The sequence below is a fragment of the Populus alba genome, chromosome 15, assembly GCF_005239225.2.
Source record: "Populus alba chromosome 15, ASM523922v2, whole genome shotgun sequence".
Lineage (NCBI taxonomy): Eukaryota > Viridiplantae > Streptophyta > Magnoliopsida > Malpighiales > Salicaceae > Populus > Populus alba.
Window position 1 is genome coordinate 13731369 of NC_133298.1, and position 16921 is coordinate 13748289.

At 36.8% G+C, this 16921-nt stretch overlaps 1 protein-coding gene across 1 annotated transcript; it reads right to left on the reverse strand.

Moving 5' to 3' along the window:
- Window positions 1-2117: 2117 nt before the first annotated feature.
- On the reverse strand, window positions 2118-8659 carry LOC140954618 (uncharacterized). Its single transcript, XM_073404812.1, has 10 exons — window positions 8264-8659; window positions 7865-8104; window positions 6342-7299; window positions 5318-6084; window positions 4295-4777; window positions 4017-4121; window positions 3706-3766; window positions 3134-3334; window positions 2956-3047; window positions 2118-2351 (listed from the first exon to the last, which is right to left on the reverse strand). Exons 1-10 carry the CDS (start codon window positions 8657-8659, stop codon window positions 2118-2120), a joined length of 3537 nt encoding a protein of 1178 aa, XP_073260913.1.
- Window positions 8660-16921: the final 8262 nt, after the last annotated feature.

Below are 16921 nucleotides of genomic sequence, written 5' to 3' on the forward strand. Positions count from 1 at the left end.
AACCCTTTCCTTTGTATGAGCTTGTCTTTGTTGTTTTTGCAATCCGTTGCTGGTATGTGTTTCCTTGCACAGTCTTTCTCTTATCCATTATATTTCAAGGAAGAAAATCTCCACTTCTTCACTAGGCGCCCCATCACCTTCTTTTTGCCAATGTTTTATTTGTCTTTCTCAAAAATAAAGGGCTGTTGTTTTTTGTTGTGTTTTTTTTTTTTTTGTTTTTTTTTTTTTTTTTTTCTTTGTATGAAATAAAGGATAGGGTTGCCTAAAGAAAAGGAATCTTTAACAACACGAAACAAACTTGAACTTGTTCATGACTACAAGTATTGTCAACATACACACTAAAAGACTTTGCTATTTAAGCAATTCCCAATACTAGTTTTTTAGGATGTTGTTGTCTTTAGGTTAAGCTCTTCGTTTTTATATTTCAAAAGTGACCTTCTGCTTAATCTTTTTGAAAAGGGTTCAAGCATATAGACTTTGAAAAAGTTGTATATATAAAAGCAAATGTCTCATACTAGCATTGTTTGTTTTGCACAGAGCACAACAAATTTCCATACTATATCAAACCATGTGGGTCATGAGATCAAAGTTTATCAAAACCCAAGTTAACAATGCGCTTGATTAGAAAGGACTTTTAAAACGGCTTGTAATGTAGGCTATAGTTAATGGTGTTATGAAAAAAGAATTTCATGGTCTCAAAAAGTGTTTAAGGGTTTTAATGATCTAGGATCAACTTATTCAGCAAACATATTTCTGGTATATGTATTGATTCTAGAAAAGTCATTTGGAGAGTTTCCGTTCTTGATACCAAAACCCAAAAGGGTTTGTAATTCTTTCTCTTTTTTTTCAGAATGTTGCCTTTAGTGCCCTTGTTGTGTCTGCTAACTGAGACATAACCAAATCTCCTCAGCTATTTTCACTGCTTTGTCTGGATGATAAAAAGAGACCAAATATTACATGGTCCAATTCTAGCATCCCTTTTTCACTGCTTTGTTTGGATAGTCTTGGGTTCGATATTAGTATCAATCTTTTCTACCCTCTAGTCGGTCTCTCTCCGTTTTTTTTTTTTCATCGTTAATCTTTGTCCTTGAACCCTCCCCTTTCCTATTGATTCTGTAAGTGTCTTCTCAATACCTCTTATTTGCCCCAGTGTGGGGTGATCCTAGTCAGGTTGTGATAAAAAAAAAACGATCTAGCTCAAAATAGGGATACGAAAGGATGAAATTATTTAGAACGTGAATGGATGACAAAGATGGCCTTTCCTCATCTCAAAACGCATATTGTTAAGTTTGATAAACCTTGTTCTTATCCCAGGAAAATATGTAGGATCTAACCATTCATCCATGCAAATCCAGCAATGCTAGTAAGAGACAAAGTTTTATCTCAGGGTCAGCTTTGAGGTTTATTTCGGTTTGGTCACTTCTTTAATAGGAACTGCTTAAAGTTCATCTTTGAGCACTATATGATGCATTTCTTATAATCATGCAACAAAATCCAATTTGTTAAGATGCACAATCTGAGTAAGGTGAGATCAAATGAAACGAAACAGGGTTCTTTATACAAAGAAATCATGGCCAAACTTTACTTTTATTGATTTCAGGAGGAGAAAACTGAACACATTTAGACATAATATCTCTTTACAGAGTCAGAATTCACAGGTCTGGGTAGATCTTCTCCATCCATTCTGGACAATGTCAGAGCTCCTCCTGAGAAAGCCTTCCTTACGACATAGGGACCTTCATAATTTGGAGCCCACTTGCTGCAATCTTCTCTGGCAGAGACAATAATTTCTTCAGCACTAGATCTCCTTCTTTGAACACACGAGGTCTAACTTTCTTGTCATATGCCTTGGCCATACTTTTCTGATAAAGCTGGTGATGACAGATTGCGGTTATCCTCCTTTCACTTATCAAGTTTTAACTGTTCATATCTCACTTTGGACCCAATCAGCCTCTTGTAACTCTGAATCTATCAACCCCTTAATGATGGGATGTCAACTTCCAATGGCGTATTACTGCCTCCATTCCATATACCAACGAATATGGGGTTGCTCCGGTCGAGGTTCTTATTGTAGTACGATATGCGTGGAGAGCAATGGCAACATTTCATGCCAATCTTTATAGGTGACTACCATTTTTTGAACGATTTTCTTGATGTTTCTTATTGGCTGCTTCCACGGCCCCATTCATCTTTGGCCTATATGGTGAGGAATTTGAATGTTTGATCTTCCATTTAGTACAAAGCTCTGCTATCATTTTGCCATTGAAATTCTGAGCATTATCCGTTACTATCTTTTCTGGCACCCCATAACGACAATCAAGTCTTTTCTCTATGAACCTCTTTACCACTTTCTGAGTCACATGAGCATATGAATAGGCTTCTACCCATTTCGTGAAATAATCAATGGCTACAAGGATGAATCTATGCCATTGCTGGCTTTTGGGTTAACAGGCCCGATTACATCAAGTCCCCACATTGCAAATGGCCAGGGAGATACCAGATTGAACAAAGGGGTTGGAGGTGCGTTGACTTTTATCACTATGCACCTGGCACTTGTGACATGTTTTTAACGTAGATCAATGCAGTCTTTCTCTAATGTCATCCAGAAATAACCAGCCCTTTGTATTTTCCTTGCCATCATATGTCCACTAGCATGAGTTGAGCAAATCCCTTCATGAACCTCCTGCAAAGCCTTTCTAGCATCTGTTTGCACTTAAACACCTTAGCAAGGTTTCCATCAAATGATTTTTTTATACAGAATCTCTCCCATCTAGATAAAAACTCATAGCCAATCTCCTAGGGTCTTCTTATCCGTCTTCGAAGCTTCCTCTGGATATTCTTGCTTTTGCACGAATTCTTGATATCGTAATACCAAGGCTTCCCATCTATTTCTTCTTCAATGGAGTAACAATAAGCTGGATATTACTTTCTAATGTTGATGTGTACTGGTTGTACCCTATGCCCGAGATCAATGGTAGCCATAGCAGCTAAAGTAGCCAAAGCATCTGCAAAATGGTTCCCTTCTCTTCCAAGTGAGTGAACTTTATCTCTTCAAAAGTTGCCTAATAATGAGGACAAATATTTCCTGGTAAGGCTTTAACTTTTCTTCCTTGGTTTGCCATTCTCCCGTCACCTGACAGAATAATCAACATTGAGTCACCATATACATCCAGCTTTTTAATCTTCATCTCTAATGCATCTTCTAAACCAAGAATGCAAGCTTCATATTCAGCTGTATTGTTGGTGCATTCAAAATGCAATTTAACTGAAACTGGATACAACTTTTGATCAGGAGAGACTATCACTGCACCGGCCCCATTACCATATACATTCACTGCTCCGTCAAAAAAACATAGTCCACCAATCTGTCATCTCTTCTTCTCTCTCTATTGATAATAAATTTTCATCCGGGAAATCAAAATCCAGTGGCTCGTAATCTGCAATAGCATTATCAGCTAAGTGGTCAGCAATCACGCTCCCTTTCACAGCTTTTCGTGTCATATATACGATATCATACTCAGATAGCAAAACCTGCCACCTTGCAATTCGGCTGGAGAGATAGGGCTTGTTACATATGTACCTCAATGGATCCACTTTTGAAATTAACCAAGTGGTGTGATATAACATTATAATGTCGTAATCGTTTTGCTGCCCATCCCAACGGCACAACATAGTTTTTTCTATTACTGTGTTATCTAGACTCACATTCAGTGAACTTTTTACTTAGATAATAGATAGCCCTTTCTTTCCTCCCGGTTTCATCATGCTGTCCAAGTACACATCCCATAGCCGTTTCTGTCACTGTCAGATACAAAAGTAAAGGCCTTCCTAACGTAGGAGGCACAAGCAAAGGTGGATTTTGCAATAACGCTTGATTTTATTGAAAGCCTCTTCACACTCCTCATTCCAAGTCCCAGGATTCTTTTTCCTTAGCAGTCGGAAGATAGGTTCACATGTTGTAGTTAGTTGGGCGATGAATCGGGCAATAAAGTTCAGCCTGCCCAAAATCCCCTCACCTCTTTCTCTGACTTTGGGGTTGGCATGGATTGGATAGCTTTTGTTTTATCAGGATCCACCTCTATACCTTTACCACTAACTACAAATCCCAGCAGCTTGCCGGACTTAACCCCAAAATGAGCATTTTGCAGGGTTGAGTCTTAATTCATACTTTCTCAATCTCTCAAATAACTTCCTCAACACCTTGACATGATCTTCTCCCTCTTTTGACTTGGCAATCATATCAATCTACATACACTCGATTTCTTTATGCATCATATATATGGAATAAAGTCACCATAGCTCTTTGATAGGTGGCACCTGCGTTTTTCAAACCGAACGGCATAACCTTGTAGCAATAGGTTCCCCAAGGGGTGACAAAACGTTGTTTTTGCCCTGTCTTCTCTATAGCCATCTTTATCTGGTTGTATCCTGAGAAACCATCCATAAAGGAATAAGTGGAACTACGGGCAGTATTGTCCACTAAAATATCTATGTGAGGTAGTGGAAAATCATCTTTAGGGCTAGCTTTGTTCAAATCCCGGAAGTCCACACAAACCCTAATTTTCCCTTCCTTCTTTGGTACGACAACAATGTTGGATACCCACTGCGGGTATGTAACAACTTCTAAGAATCCAGCATTCCATTGTTTCTCAAGTTCCGCTTTCACTTTGATCCATGTCTCCGGGTGTGCTCTTCTCAACTTCTGTTTGACTGGTTTACACCCTTCCTCTAATGGGATCTTATGTACCACGATATTTGTGTTCAAACCAGGCATATCCTTGTAAGGACCAAGCAAAAACATCTGAGTACTCATGTAGTAAAGCACTTAACTCCACCGTTTGCTTAGGCGTAATCAGTGTCCCTATTTTCAATTCTTTTTTAAACTGATCACAACCTACATTTATGATTTTAAGTTCTTCAGCAGCAGGTTCCCATTGTTTTTTCATGTTGCTCTACTAGTTTTGTGAATTCTTTGATATGATTTTCATCCCCTTCTTCTTCTTCCATCATGGTCACATGTTCGTTAAAGTTTGGCCATTCATTCTTGATATTAAATGTATGTGATGTTTGGAAGATTCGCTTTCAGGATTCCTGAAAGCGGAAAATGTTTGATGTAAAAGCGAGAAGAGAGAGAGAGAAACAATGACAGATGAATGTAGAAAAAGTATGATCTCCTTGATTATGATAAAAGTGGGATCACTGATAAAGACAAAATCTAGTTGACATCATGAGCCTTGATTATCAACTAAAATGACAAAAACAAATAAACAAACAAAAGCATATGAAGGCAAGCACAAGGGGTTTACATTTTAAATACTAGCGGAGCTTCTTGGGTCACCCAATTTTGAAACTTTTCACCTTCAGCCAACCTTCGCACAAAAGTCTTAGTGGGGAGTTCTTCTAGAATATGCACAGTCAGTTGTGGTAGCATTTCATCTTCCATTTCAACAGTCAGTTGTGGTAGCACTTCATCTTCCATTTCAACTATTGTTTTTGTGCCACTTCCTTCCTCCTTATCATCTTCCAAGGTGTTGATGCTCATAGTTGCCATCCTTTGAATATCATCTTCTGCTCGGTTATCTGGTTCCATCACATATGCTGCCTTTGGGAAAGAAACCATCAGTGGAGGGATTTCCATTTCTTCTTCTTCAGGCTCCCTTCCCTCGATTCTAGCCATTCTTCGTTCTCTTCGTTTATTGGCAGCCCAACGATGATCCTCCTTCTTAGGCTTATATCCCAGCCCAAATCTTTGGTCAACAACTCTCATTGTGATTGGCTTAATCCTTTTTGGTATTCCCGTGATAGGGTCATATTGGAATGGGATTCCATGTTCCAAGAAACATCGAACGGCCATCTTTGTTGCTGTTGATATCTTCGGCTTTCTTAGCACTGTGCTTTCAGGTACCCACTCAGTGTTTACAATCTCAAAGGCATGGAGATTCTCATCCGTGCAATCCTCTGCCTCCAGAAAGGGTATGGTCACATTCTTTACCATGGAGATTGTTTCCTCTGCTTTGACGGTTACCAACATCCCGTTCATGATATATTTCAAACACTGGTGTAATGAGGAAGGTACTGCTCCAGCTGTATGTATGAATCCAAGGCCTTCCGAGTAACATACTATAAGAAGGGTGGATATCCATAACTTGGAATGTGGTTACGAACATTTGTGGACCCATATACAACTCAACCTCTAAATTCCCAATGACTGGTCTAAGGTGAGCCATCATATGCTCGTGCCATCATAGTGCTAGGCTTTAGATGAGATTCATCAACTGGCATTTCTTTAAGCATATATATTTGGGCAATACATTAAGAGCCGAGCCGTTATCAACAAGCACCTTTCCAATAAGGAAATCTTTGCATTTCACGGTGATATACAATGGCTTGTTTATGCCCAGTTCCTTCAGCACTTAGTTCGTCAGCCGTGAAATATAGGTAATTTGAAGCGTGGATCCTCCCTACCAAATGCTCCATGGTTTTTTGTTCAATGTCCTGGGGGACATATGCCTCGTTCAGTACCTTTTGTAAGGCATTTCGATGAGGCTCCGAGCTTAGTATCAAGGACATGAGAGATATCCTTGCTGGAGTCTTTTTGAGTTGATCCACTATGCAATACTCACTATGCTTGATCAACTTTAGAAATTCATTTGACTCCTTCTCTGTTACTGGCTCATTCACCTCTACTTCTTTATCAAGATCCACCATTTCTTTACCTTTGGCCTTCTTCAACTCTTCAGGTGTAAAACAGCGGCCACTCCGTGTTAGCCCACTAACCTCAGAATAAAATAAAGGGAGAGGGGCTTGAATGTTCGAGGTACAAACATAGTTATATGGCATTGCACTGTGATCTCTTTTGGTAAAGGAAGGTTTAGTCAAGATCAGCCTTGCGAACCCATTAGCCAAAGGTTGAACTCTACAGACCTCTGACAATTTATCTTGGCCTTCCATCATACTCACCTCCTGGTTGCCCCCCAGGGTTTCGAGTCTCAATTCTCCCATGAGTAGCATCTTTGCAACCTTCTGGCGAAACTTGACACAATCTTCGATATGATGTCCCTCCATCCTGTGGAACTCACAATAGTTATCACTTCCCAATTGACATGTAGTGCTTATGTTTAGGAATCCTGATTGTAACAACATATCGTATAACCTCTTCATGGATACCTTCAACATTTGGCCTTGATTGCCAATCTCTATCATGCCCACTCCAGAACTACTACCAGTATGTTTAGGCAATGGATTTGAAATGACATTAGGTGGATCTTCAAAATGATACCCACCCCATCTTGATGAGTTCTAACAACTTCAATTTTAAAAGCGTAGCAAGTTTCAATTGCGTGCCCAGAATTACCGGCATGGTATTCGCAAGCGAGTTCTGGCTTGTACCACATAGGAAAAGGCGGTTGGATTTGCGGTAGATGGATTGGGGTTATTTGCCCAATACTTAGCAATTTAGCGTATAAATCTTTTAAAGGCATTGGTAATGGAGGTAATTGCTCAGAAGTATATCTGGTATATGGCTTTTGATAGTTGTTTTGGATATTAGGTGGGTAATTTATTCTGTTGGTTGGATTTGGAGGCAAGGGTTTGGGAAAGTTTCATGTTGGTGAATTGGGGTAGATGTTTCTGGGTTTGGATAATTTACTCTTTTGCCTTTATACCCTCCCTCTAAGTTGTTAACATCTCCTTCTCTTCTTCTTCCAGAAAATCCCTTTTTCTCTAGAGGCTCCGGTATGCGCCCGGCTTTAATGCCTTGTTCTATTCTCTCTGCTACTCGTACAACATCAGAAAAATGTTGAGACGAGCTGCCCATCAAATGCTCATAGTAAGGTGTTTTAAAAGTGTTAGCAAATAAAGTCACCATCTCTGTTTCGATTAAAGGAGGTTGGACATGTGTCGCCTCATCTCGCCATCTTTGTGCATACACCCTGACTGACTCTTGGCTTCTCTTTTCCATGGACATCAAGCTTGTTCGATCTGGGGCTATTTCCAGGTTAAATTTATACTGTTTGAGGAAAGCCTCCACCAAATCTTTCCATGTCTTAATTTTAACAGTTTCCAACCTCATATACCAATTTAAAGCAGAGCCTGATAGACTATCCTGAAAAAAATATATCAGCATTTTATCATTATGGATCACTTCAGCCATCTTGTTGCAGTAAGATCGTAGATGTGTGTTTGGGCACTCTAAGCCTGTATATTTGGTAAATTCTGGGATCCTGAAATCTTTTGGTACCACGATGTTTGGTACCAAACATACATCAGCTGCTCGTGTTGGGTCAAACCAATCATTTCCTTCTACAGCTCTCAACCGTTCCTCTAATGCAGATATCTTATCTTGGCTTATGAAATTGCTTGACCTACTATCAACAGGCCCATCCGTCGTTAAATCCACGGTGGGTAGCGTGTGAGCTGGCCGGATAAGGATGGCTGGCGCAAAATGTTGTTCTGTTACTGAATCTGCCCCCAGAATTGGTGATGCTATGGGAATGTGTGATATGGGTGAACTCGTAGCTGGCTGGGCGGATGTTCCCTCCCCACTTTTTGCTTTTAACAGTTGTTCAAGCAGATTAGACATCCGTGACACTTCACTTTTCACTGATTCTAGCTCGCTCTGGTAGCGGGATTCTAGGTGAGCCCTCTCTTCGTGTTCCATTCTTGTTCTGAATCTGGTGTAATGGACCTTATGTGGGGGACCTATGTTTCAACTGCGGTATGCAAATGACATATTATAAACAAAATGTATGATGTAAGTAGGATGCGTATGTATATTTTAATGAACTGATTCATGACTTTCGTAATCCTTTAAGCAAGATTTCTGAGCTGAACTGATTGCTGTAAAGAGTATTTGCCAAGTTCTTTATCAGTAACATTCAAGTGGAAAGAAAGATAGGTTATAACCTTTTTATAACAAAACTGAAGCTTGTACAAAAAGGTATAAATCAAACAGCACTTAATACAAAAACTATTTTACAAGGCATCCCCCTTATCAGCTAAGTCTTCAACAAATGAAATGAGAGCCCCCATATATTCTCGATATTTTGTAACACTATTTCCAACTTGGGTAGCTTGTTGCATCATCCTCTCCGCATAACGAGCCACTTGCCCAATCTGTTTCGTCATATGTCTTATTTTTGCATGCAACAAGACGTTATCGGTGATTATCACTTCATTGCTGGCCCTTAAGGCTTCATTGCTCCTTTCTAATGTTCGGACCATTGTCTCAAACAATGTTAATGTAGTCCTGACTCTTTGTAATTCTTCTCTTGCGATGTCTAGCTCAGCGATTTTGGAGTTCATTTGAATTGTAAAGCTGTCAATATCTTGACATTCCTGGCACACTTGCTTCAGCTCATGTAACTCTTTTTCTATTTCACCATAATGTCTTCTTAGCCGCTTTTCTTGTATTTCCAACTCAGATTGTAGAATCATTATCTGTTCTTTTGAATCCTCAGCCCTTTTCTGGTAATCTCTTCTATCCACCTCGGCAGTCTTTCTCATACTTCTCTCTTCCTCCAACTGTACCATATATTGGGCACGTGCTCTTCTTTCTTCTTCTATGTCGGGGTGGACTTGTCGATTCTTCTCTTTTTCAATTTTTATCTTTCTTATGAAACCGCTCATTTCTTTCTTCAAAGAGTCCAATGTCTCTTTATCTGTAATTATCTTGCTTTTCGTTGATTTCTTTATCTTGATCAATTCTTTTTCTGTGATCCCATTTTTGTGACTCAGTTTGTCATTTGCACTTATGAGATCTTTCACCTCCTCCTGGCTTCCTTTGGCTATTGCTTCAGCTATCTCTGCTCTTTTCTGCCATTGTTTGCAAGATATTAGTTGCTCCTCTTTCTCTTCGAGTTGTTGTTTTAAGCAATTCCTCATCATATTTCTTCTTCTACTTGTTTTTCCAGGACTTGTTGCTGTCTTTTGCTTTTGCCGAGGTCTGTGCCACATCTCTCCAACTGTCTTCTTAGTTCCTCCTTCATGAAGAGTCCTTTTTCTTTTGGATGCTCCATTATTGACTCAAGATGCTCATGTGTTGAAGACTCTATTACCCCAGGAAGCTTTCCATTTCTCCAACTTGTATAATTTTGACTGACAGATGAGTCAAACATGCTGCCTTCTTCCCTTTTCACCAGAACAGGCCTTTCCCAGTCTTGTCGAATGAGTTCCATTTCTTTGAGGTATGGTTGATGTTTTGAATAATCCCATGAAATCTGCTAAACCCAGAGTTCTTGGTGCATACTGCATTCCACCTAACTGTCTGGTTACTAATGTTGGGGCATAATTGATGTATCCCGTATACCAATCAGGGGAACCCATACCTTACTTCCACACCTCATTATACAGACTGTGTTGTTCATCCATGGTGCTTTCCATTTGAAGTTGCTTTGTGGTAGTGTAGAATATTTCTTTATCCATGCTTTCTCATCCCAATGTCTCCAAGTCTCCTCTATTGTAACTTTCAATGGTCGAAGGTCGAACCACCAGAAGTTGTTGAATATGTCCCTTGGCGTCTCAATATGACTGATAATCCATAAGTATAACATAGGGACACAACATCTCATTACCCCCTTGCCATTTATTCTGCAATGGTTGAGTGACAACATGGTTTCGGCCAAAATTGCTGAAGAGGGATTGATCTGATCATACTCGTATTCTAAAAATATGCTTGCGGCTTCCAAACTGATGACCCCAATTTCAGACGGAAACAATACGAGGCCAAAAATGGCGAAAGCCACCAATCGGTATCGTTCATCTCCTAATCTGCCTTTCTTCATCCTAGCTTCAATGACCTTCCATTTAAAACCCCCATTAGCTATTCTGCATTGACTGATCATTCCCAGGCCTAACATCTTTATCACCTCCGCGGCTGTGCCTTCAAAATTTCGTCTGAGGTAAATTCTGTGGCTTTTATTTGGAAAATCCAGGATCCTCTCATATTCCTCCAAGGTAGGTGTCATATCTATGCTCCCAAAAGTAAAACATCGATAACTAGGATCCCAAAAGGTTACTAGGGCTTTGATTGCTGTTGTTTGTAAAGGTAGCCTCATTAGTTGAGCAATTCTTCCATATCGCCTTTCGAAAAGTGTATCGTCAACATATTGATTGTGTGATTTATTTTGGTAATCTCGGGTAATGTACTGATATTGATTCTTGGACAGTTTCCTTCAGCTACCTGGGTCAGCTCAGATTCTTGCCCAAACTTGTGAAAAGATTGATACTCAGTCATGATTTCAGTTCAACCTATAATGATGATTGTTACATGATTAAATGCAACATGCAAATAACAATAAAGTAATATATTTACAGTAACACAAATCCTAAGGTTACGTTCTAATCATTATGTGAGACAAAAAAAAAAAAAAAGGTAGGTTTTCTACCTAGTCTCAAAAAAGGTCTCATATCTGCCCAGTGACGGCCTTCATAAAGGCAGTAATGGGGGCGTTGCAAGGAACAGTTAAAGCACGTATGCCCACCATTACCAAGCAGGCACTCAGATATGAGTTGGGTGTTTCACGCATCTGAACCCGACCAATAGTCATAGGGCAGATCGTTAATACCCCACTTAAACTTAAAGGCTTGTGTATTCGTTTCAACAAATTAAAGCATTGACATATATATACAGGAATTAAAGTGCGTAAGCAATAAAAAGAAAGAAATGCATAAAAAAAATAAACATGCAAAAAAAAAAAAAAAAATCAGACAAAAACAAAGCTTAGTCCACAAGATCCCCAGTGGAGTCGCCATTCTGTCGCATGTGTGCGGCGGCGCGGCGATCGTCCACCCTCAAGGAAAAATCGGAATCTGTATTCCTGGCAAATAAGGAGAGACAAGGAATTCTTGTCTCTATATATGAAAAAAAATGGACTGGGAGTCGCCACCTAGTATTCTGGTTACTAGGAACCTTAACTGGTCTTTAGAGATCGGGTACGGAGACTGGTTGCGTAAAGGGAAGGTATTAGCACCCCAACTACGCCCTACCTAAGGTAGGCTGCATTGTTTTAATGTCTGATAAAATCTAAGGTCTTGTTTGTGGGTTTTTTTTTTTTTTATTGTTCGGAATACGCATTACATGTAATGTCATATCCCAAGTTCTATAAAAAAAAATAATAATAATAAATTAAATATCCGGAATATGTATTACGTATAATGTCATACCCTACATATTAAAAGATAAACAAAATAAATTTTTTTGTTTGTTTTTTTTGAAATTTTTGGCCAATATTCTCTTGACTTTAATAAACTGGTTATTAAAGCCAAAATGCATGCTAAAACATTATTGTTTTTTTTTTTTTTATGAAAAATACAAAAATGATTTTTTTTTGAGACATTTGGCCGTATGCACAAAAAACATTTTTTTCTCTTTTTTTTTTAATTTTTGTTTTTTTATATTCTTGAAAAGCTGAAAACTGGGTATTTCAGTACCGGATTTATATTTTACGACATAAAAATATTGCTCGATATTAAATCAAAATGACATAAAAACTACGCGGAAATATTATAAAATGCTGAAATAAATATTTTGATTTTTTTTTTTTTTATGGGTCGGGTGAACAGTATCATGTGAACAGTACCACGGGACAAAAACGGGGTATTTTAATACCGGATTTATATTTTTACGATGTAAAATACAGACGATATTAAGCAAAATGATAGAAGAAAATGTGCTTTTAAAAAAATATATATAAAATTATAACAAACAAAAAAATAATAATAATAAAATAAAAATGGGCCGGACCCGGCCCAAATGCATGGGCCGGGCCGACCAAGCCTATTTACATGGGCTGGGCCGACGGCCCAGCCCAGACCCAAACGGGCTGGTTACTGTGCATCAGCACAGTAACCAGCCCTTCGTTATTGCAGAACGTGAATTAATTCACGTTCTGCATGAAGGCGCAGCAAATCATAAACAAAGCGAGGCAGAGGCGGGGCAACAGGATGGCGTACCTGTGGTGGCGTCGAGGCGGTGCTGCTGGCGGCGGAGGCACGGTGGCCGGCGGTTTCCTTCTCTCTCTCTCCTCTGTTTTTGTTCTCTTCTCTGCCGAATCTCTTCCTTCTTCTTTTTTTTCTTTTTTTCTTTCTGTTTCTCTCGTCTCTCTCTACCCTCTTTATTTCGTGGAATCCTTCTCCTACTCCCTCTCCCTCCTTTTTTCAGTCCCGTTCCCCTGTTTTTATAGGAAAAAACAGGGGGAACGTCACGGGGCGGCCAACAGTGGCCGCCCCCCCCAACTATCGAAGTGGCCGACAAAAGTATGTAAGTGGCTGAATTGTAGGCGTCTTATTGAGCCAAATCCGGGAAAGAAGTTCGGCGAAAAGTGGAGAAGAAAAAATTTCTTCTCCCCTGTTCTCTGCGTGCGCAGGGAAGAAGACAATGGTGCCGTTTCAAAACGGCACCGTTTTTGCGTTTTCTCTTTTTTTTTTTTTTTAATAAACAGTACGTGAAACGGCGCCGTTTTGGTCAAAACGCGCCGTTTCATTTAAAAGGAAAAGGCGGTAAAAACATGTCAGATTCAAATTTCGTCCCTCAATTTGCGCGCGTTTTACGATTTCGTCCTTGGTCTCGGATTTCTTCAATTAAGTCCTTAATTGGCCATTAAACTTCATTTGTATGCAATTAAGCCCCTGATTTGACCAAATTAACTTCCAAAAATTATAATTTGACCCCAGAAAATTAATTTCTTCCAATTAAAGCCCAAAATAACTCCAAAATCAATTGTTTTTGCAATTAAAACCTCTATAAATTCAATTAAACCTTCAATAAAATTTAATTGAGTCCATAAACTTCTAATTTTGCATTTTTCTTCCACAAATTGAATTTTCTTTATCATCGGGGCTCTCATTAGTCAAATGATTATACTGTCAAAAATTAATTTTTGATTTTTGAACATCCTTAATCAATTTTTTTGAGCATTTTTAGGGCGCTCTGACATTTTTTCACTGTTATATTTTTAATAATATATTTTTTGATTTTTTTGTATTTTTTAGGTGAGGACCCAAAAAATGGGTTACAACACACACAATGAAAAAAACATATTTAACTTATTAAAGCAATTGTGTAGCCTTAAAATAACAATCTTACAACTTACTAAAAAAATGGTAGAGATTTTAAGTCTTATTAAGTAGTAATTTTTAAAAGACAAAACTAGAAAATGATAAGCCCCTATTTAAAAACATGAATACCAAATATAAAGGTTGAAAATGGATGTAAACACAAATAAAAAATATTCACAAAAGAAAAGGGATTTTAAATGTAAAGTAGAATAATTCATAAAAAAAATTGCATGATCGACCAACAAACCAGTATAGGATTACTAAGAATGATAAAATAACCAACCAACTAAACAAACTCAAATCCTAAAAGCTATTATTCAAACAAAAACCTCTATAAACAAGCCCCACCCCCGCCCTTACCTTAAACACCTTTAGACATGTTGAATCTTTAGAAAATAAACAACCTACCCATAACCTAGAAGCCAATAACATGAAGCAAACAAAAATAAAAAATAGAAAGAAAACAAAGCCATAAAATTCAGGAGCAAATAAAAAGCACTGAAATATGCATAAAAAAACAAAAAATCAATGTCGCAACAAAGAAAAGAACATAAAAAAGAAAACATCCAATAGGCCCTTAAACAACAAACAATGAATATAACACACAATAAAACTAAAAATACATAAGGGAAAAATGAACATATCCCACGATAAAACAAACAACATACATACTCAATAACCAATGAGAAAAAAATTAAAAGAGACTTACATTGCACATCATAGCCGTAGTCCTAAAGAATAATAGCCTTACATAAAAAGAAAAAAAGAAACAAAACAAGCTCCGAAACAAAAGAACCAATGCAAGACTTGCCAAGTAAGGAAGGGAAACAATTGTCAGAGAAGACAATATAACACCAACCATAGAACCAAGAAACAAATAACATGAAGAAGATCAATCAACAAACCTCATAACAATGGGCAAAACATTCACAAAATAAAAAAGACAATCACATTTCTTCCTTTATATATATATATATAATAAAAGTTTAATCCCTTAAAACTAAGCATTCTAATCAACCTATGCAAAGAAACTTTAAAAGAAAAAATTAAACCAATCACCCCAAAAATTAACAAACACCCATTAAAATCAAACAAAAAAAAAGCTTGGATAATGACCTAAAAAAACACTCTTGCTTTGATTTTGTGGTTGTGGTAATGTGTGTGTATAGAGAGGGAGGAGGGAGGGAGTCCAGGATGATAAGGGAGTTGGCTATGTTGTTGTGATAAAGATCTTTGATAAAAAAAAAAAAAGCCACATCATTGATTTAGAGAGGAAAGATAGGTAAGATGAGGAGACAAAGAAAGAATAAAAGTTTAGTCTGGTGACTATTAGAAAAAAAAAATGAAAGAGTAGAAAAAAGAGGAAAAGATTATAGTGGTCATTTGGCAACGTCTTCCTATAATAATTAAAGAGGAAAAAAAAAAAGAGGAAAGCGCTACAAAATCCATAATCCTTTCTCTCTATGTGTATTAATGAAACCAAAATAAAATTTAGTTTTCTTTGTAATTGTAATAAATTATAATATGATTATAATTATAAATTACAATGTTAATCAATCTATCTAAAAAGGGGTGTGTCATCATATCATATGAACACATGAAAATACATTTCCACGTGCTATCATGTTAGACAATATCAAATTCTAAAAAAGGTATAAAAAACATAATCTTTTATTTATTAATTCTTATATGAAATAATTTTCTTTTATATTGATTAAGGAGAGATTTTGTTGTAATCAGCGAAAGTTGATTGGAGAATATCTTTTTGTTAAGACTCATTATCATGATAGAATTAGAAATGGGTAAATAATGCATTTTCAAATGAAAATTAACTAACTTCATACTTTTGGTTTAGAAAATTTTAGGGTTTTAACCTTTTTCATTTTAAAATCATCAAAATACAAAATGAAATTTAATATTTTTTTTATTTGAAATGCCACTTTTAGAAAACAAATTAGATTGGTGGGTTGCATTACGTTGCGAGTGTAGGAAAAAACTTTTCCTCTTATAAAAAAAATGATGCTCAAAACGATGCTTAATGTTTTTAAAGAAGTTTAGAAAATTTTGAATCATTGACTGAATGGTTTCAATCAAACTTAGTTAATTTAATAATATAATTATTAATATAAAAAATGACATGACTCCTCTCGAATCAGCTTGCTACAATTCATGACCTGATCATGAGATTGAGATAACCCTATATAAAAAAATTAAATTAAGTATGAATCTCAATTCTCAAATAATTCAATGACAAAGACAAAAGCTTTTTTAAAAAAAATCAGTTAAAAAAATAAATGAAAAAAAAATCAAGTCAACTTGTGTTTTATATGCTAAGTCAACAACTCAATACATGATATTGAGATACCCTCATATATAAGATAAAGTGAAAAACATCATGAAGTCTAATTCTTAACAAACTCAAAATTGAATAGTGAGATTTAAAAAACAATCAATTATAAAAAATATCTAAAAACATATCAAAAGTCAACTCATTATAATCTTTCAAACTTAAGACTCAGATCATTAGCGTTAGGATTACCCCATAGAAGACAAAAAAAAATCATGAAGTAAATTTTTTAATTAATAAAATATTTGAGGGGATGAAATTGAAGAAAAAATAATAAAAAAGGGATAAAAAAAACAAATAGTAATAAAAAATAGAAACTAAATTTTCACATAGAATAAAATGAAAACTAAATACTGAGAGTATGAAGTTGATAAACAAATCAAATAAAAAAAGGATTCAAGCAAAAAAAATAAATGATCAAATTTGATATAATAATCAATTAAAACCAAAAACTAATGGATGAAATAAAAAAAAAATCAATAAAACAAAAAGGTACAAAAACAAAAAGAAATAGAAAAA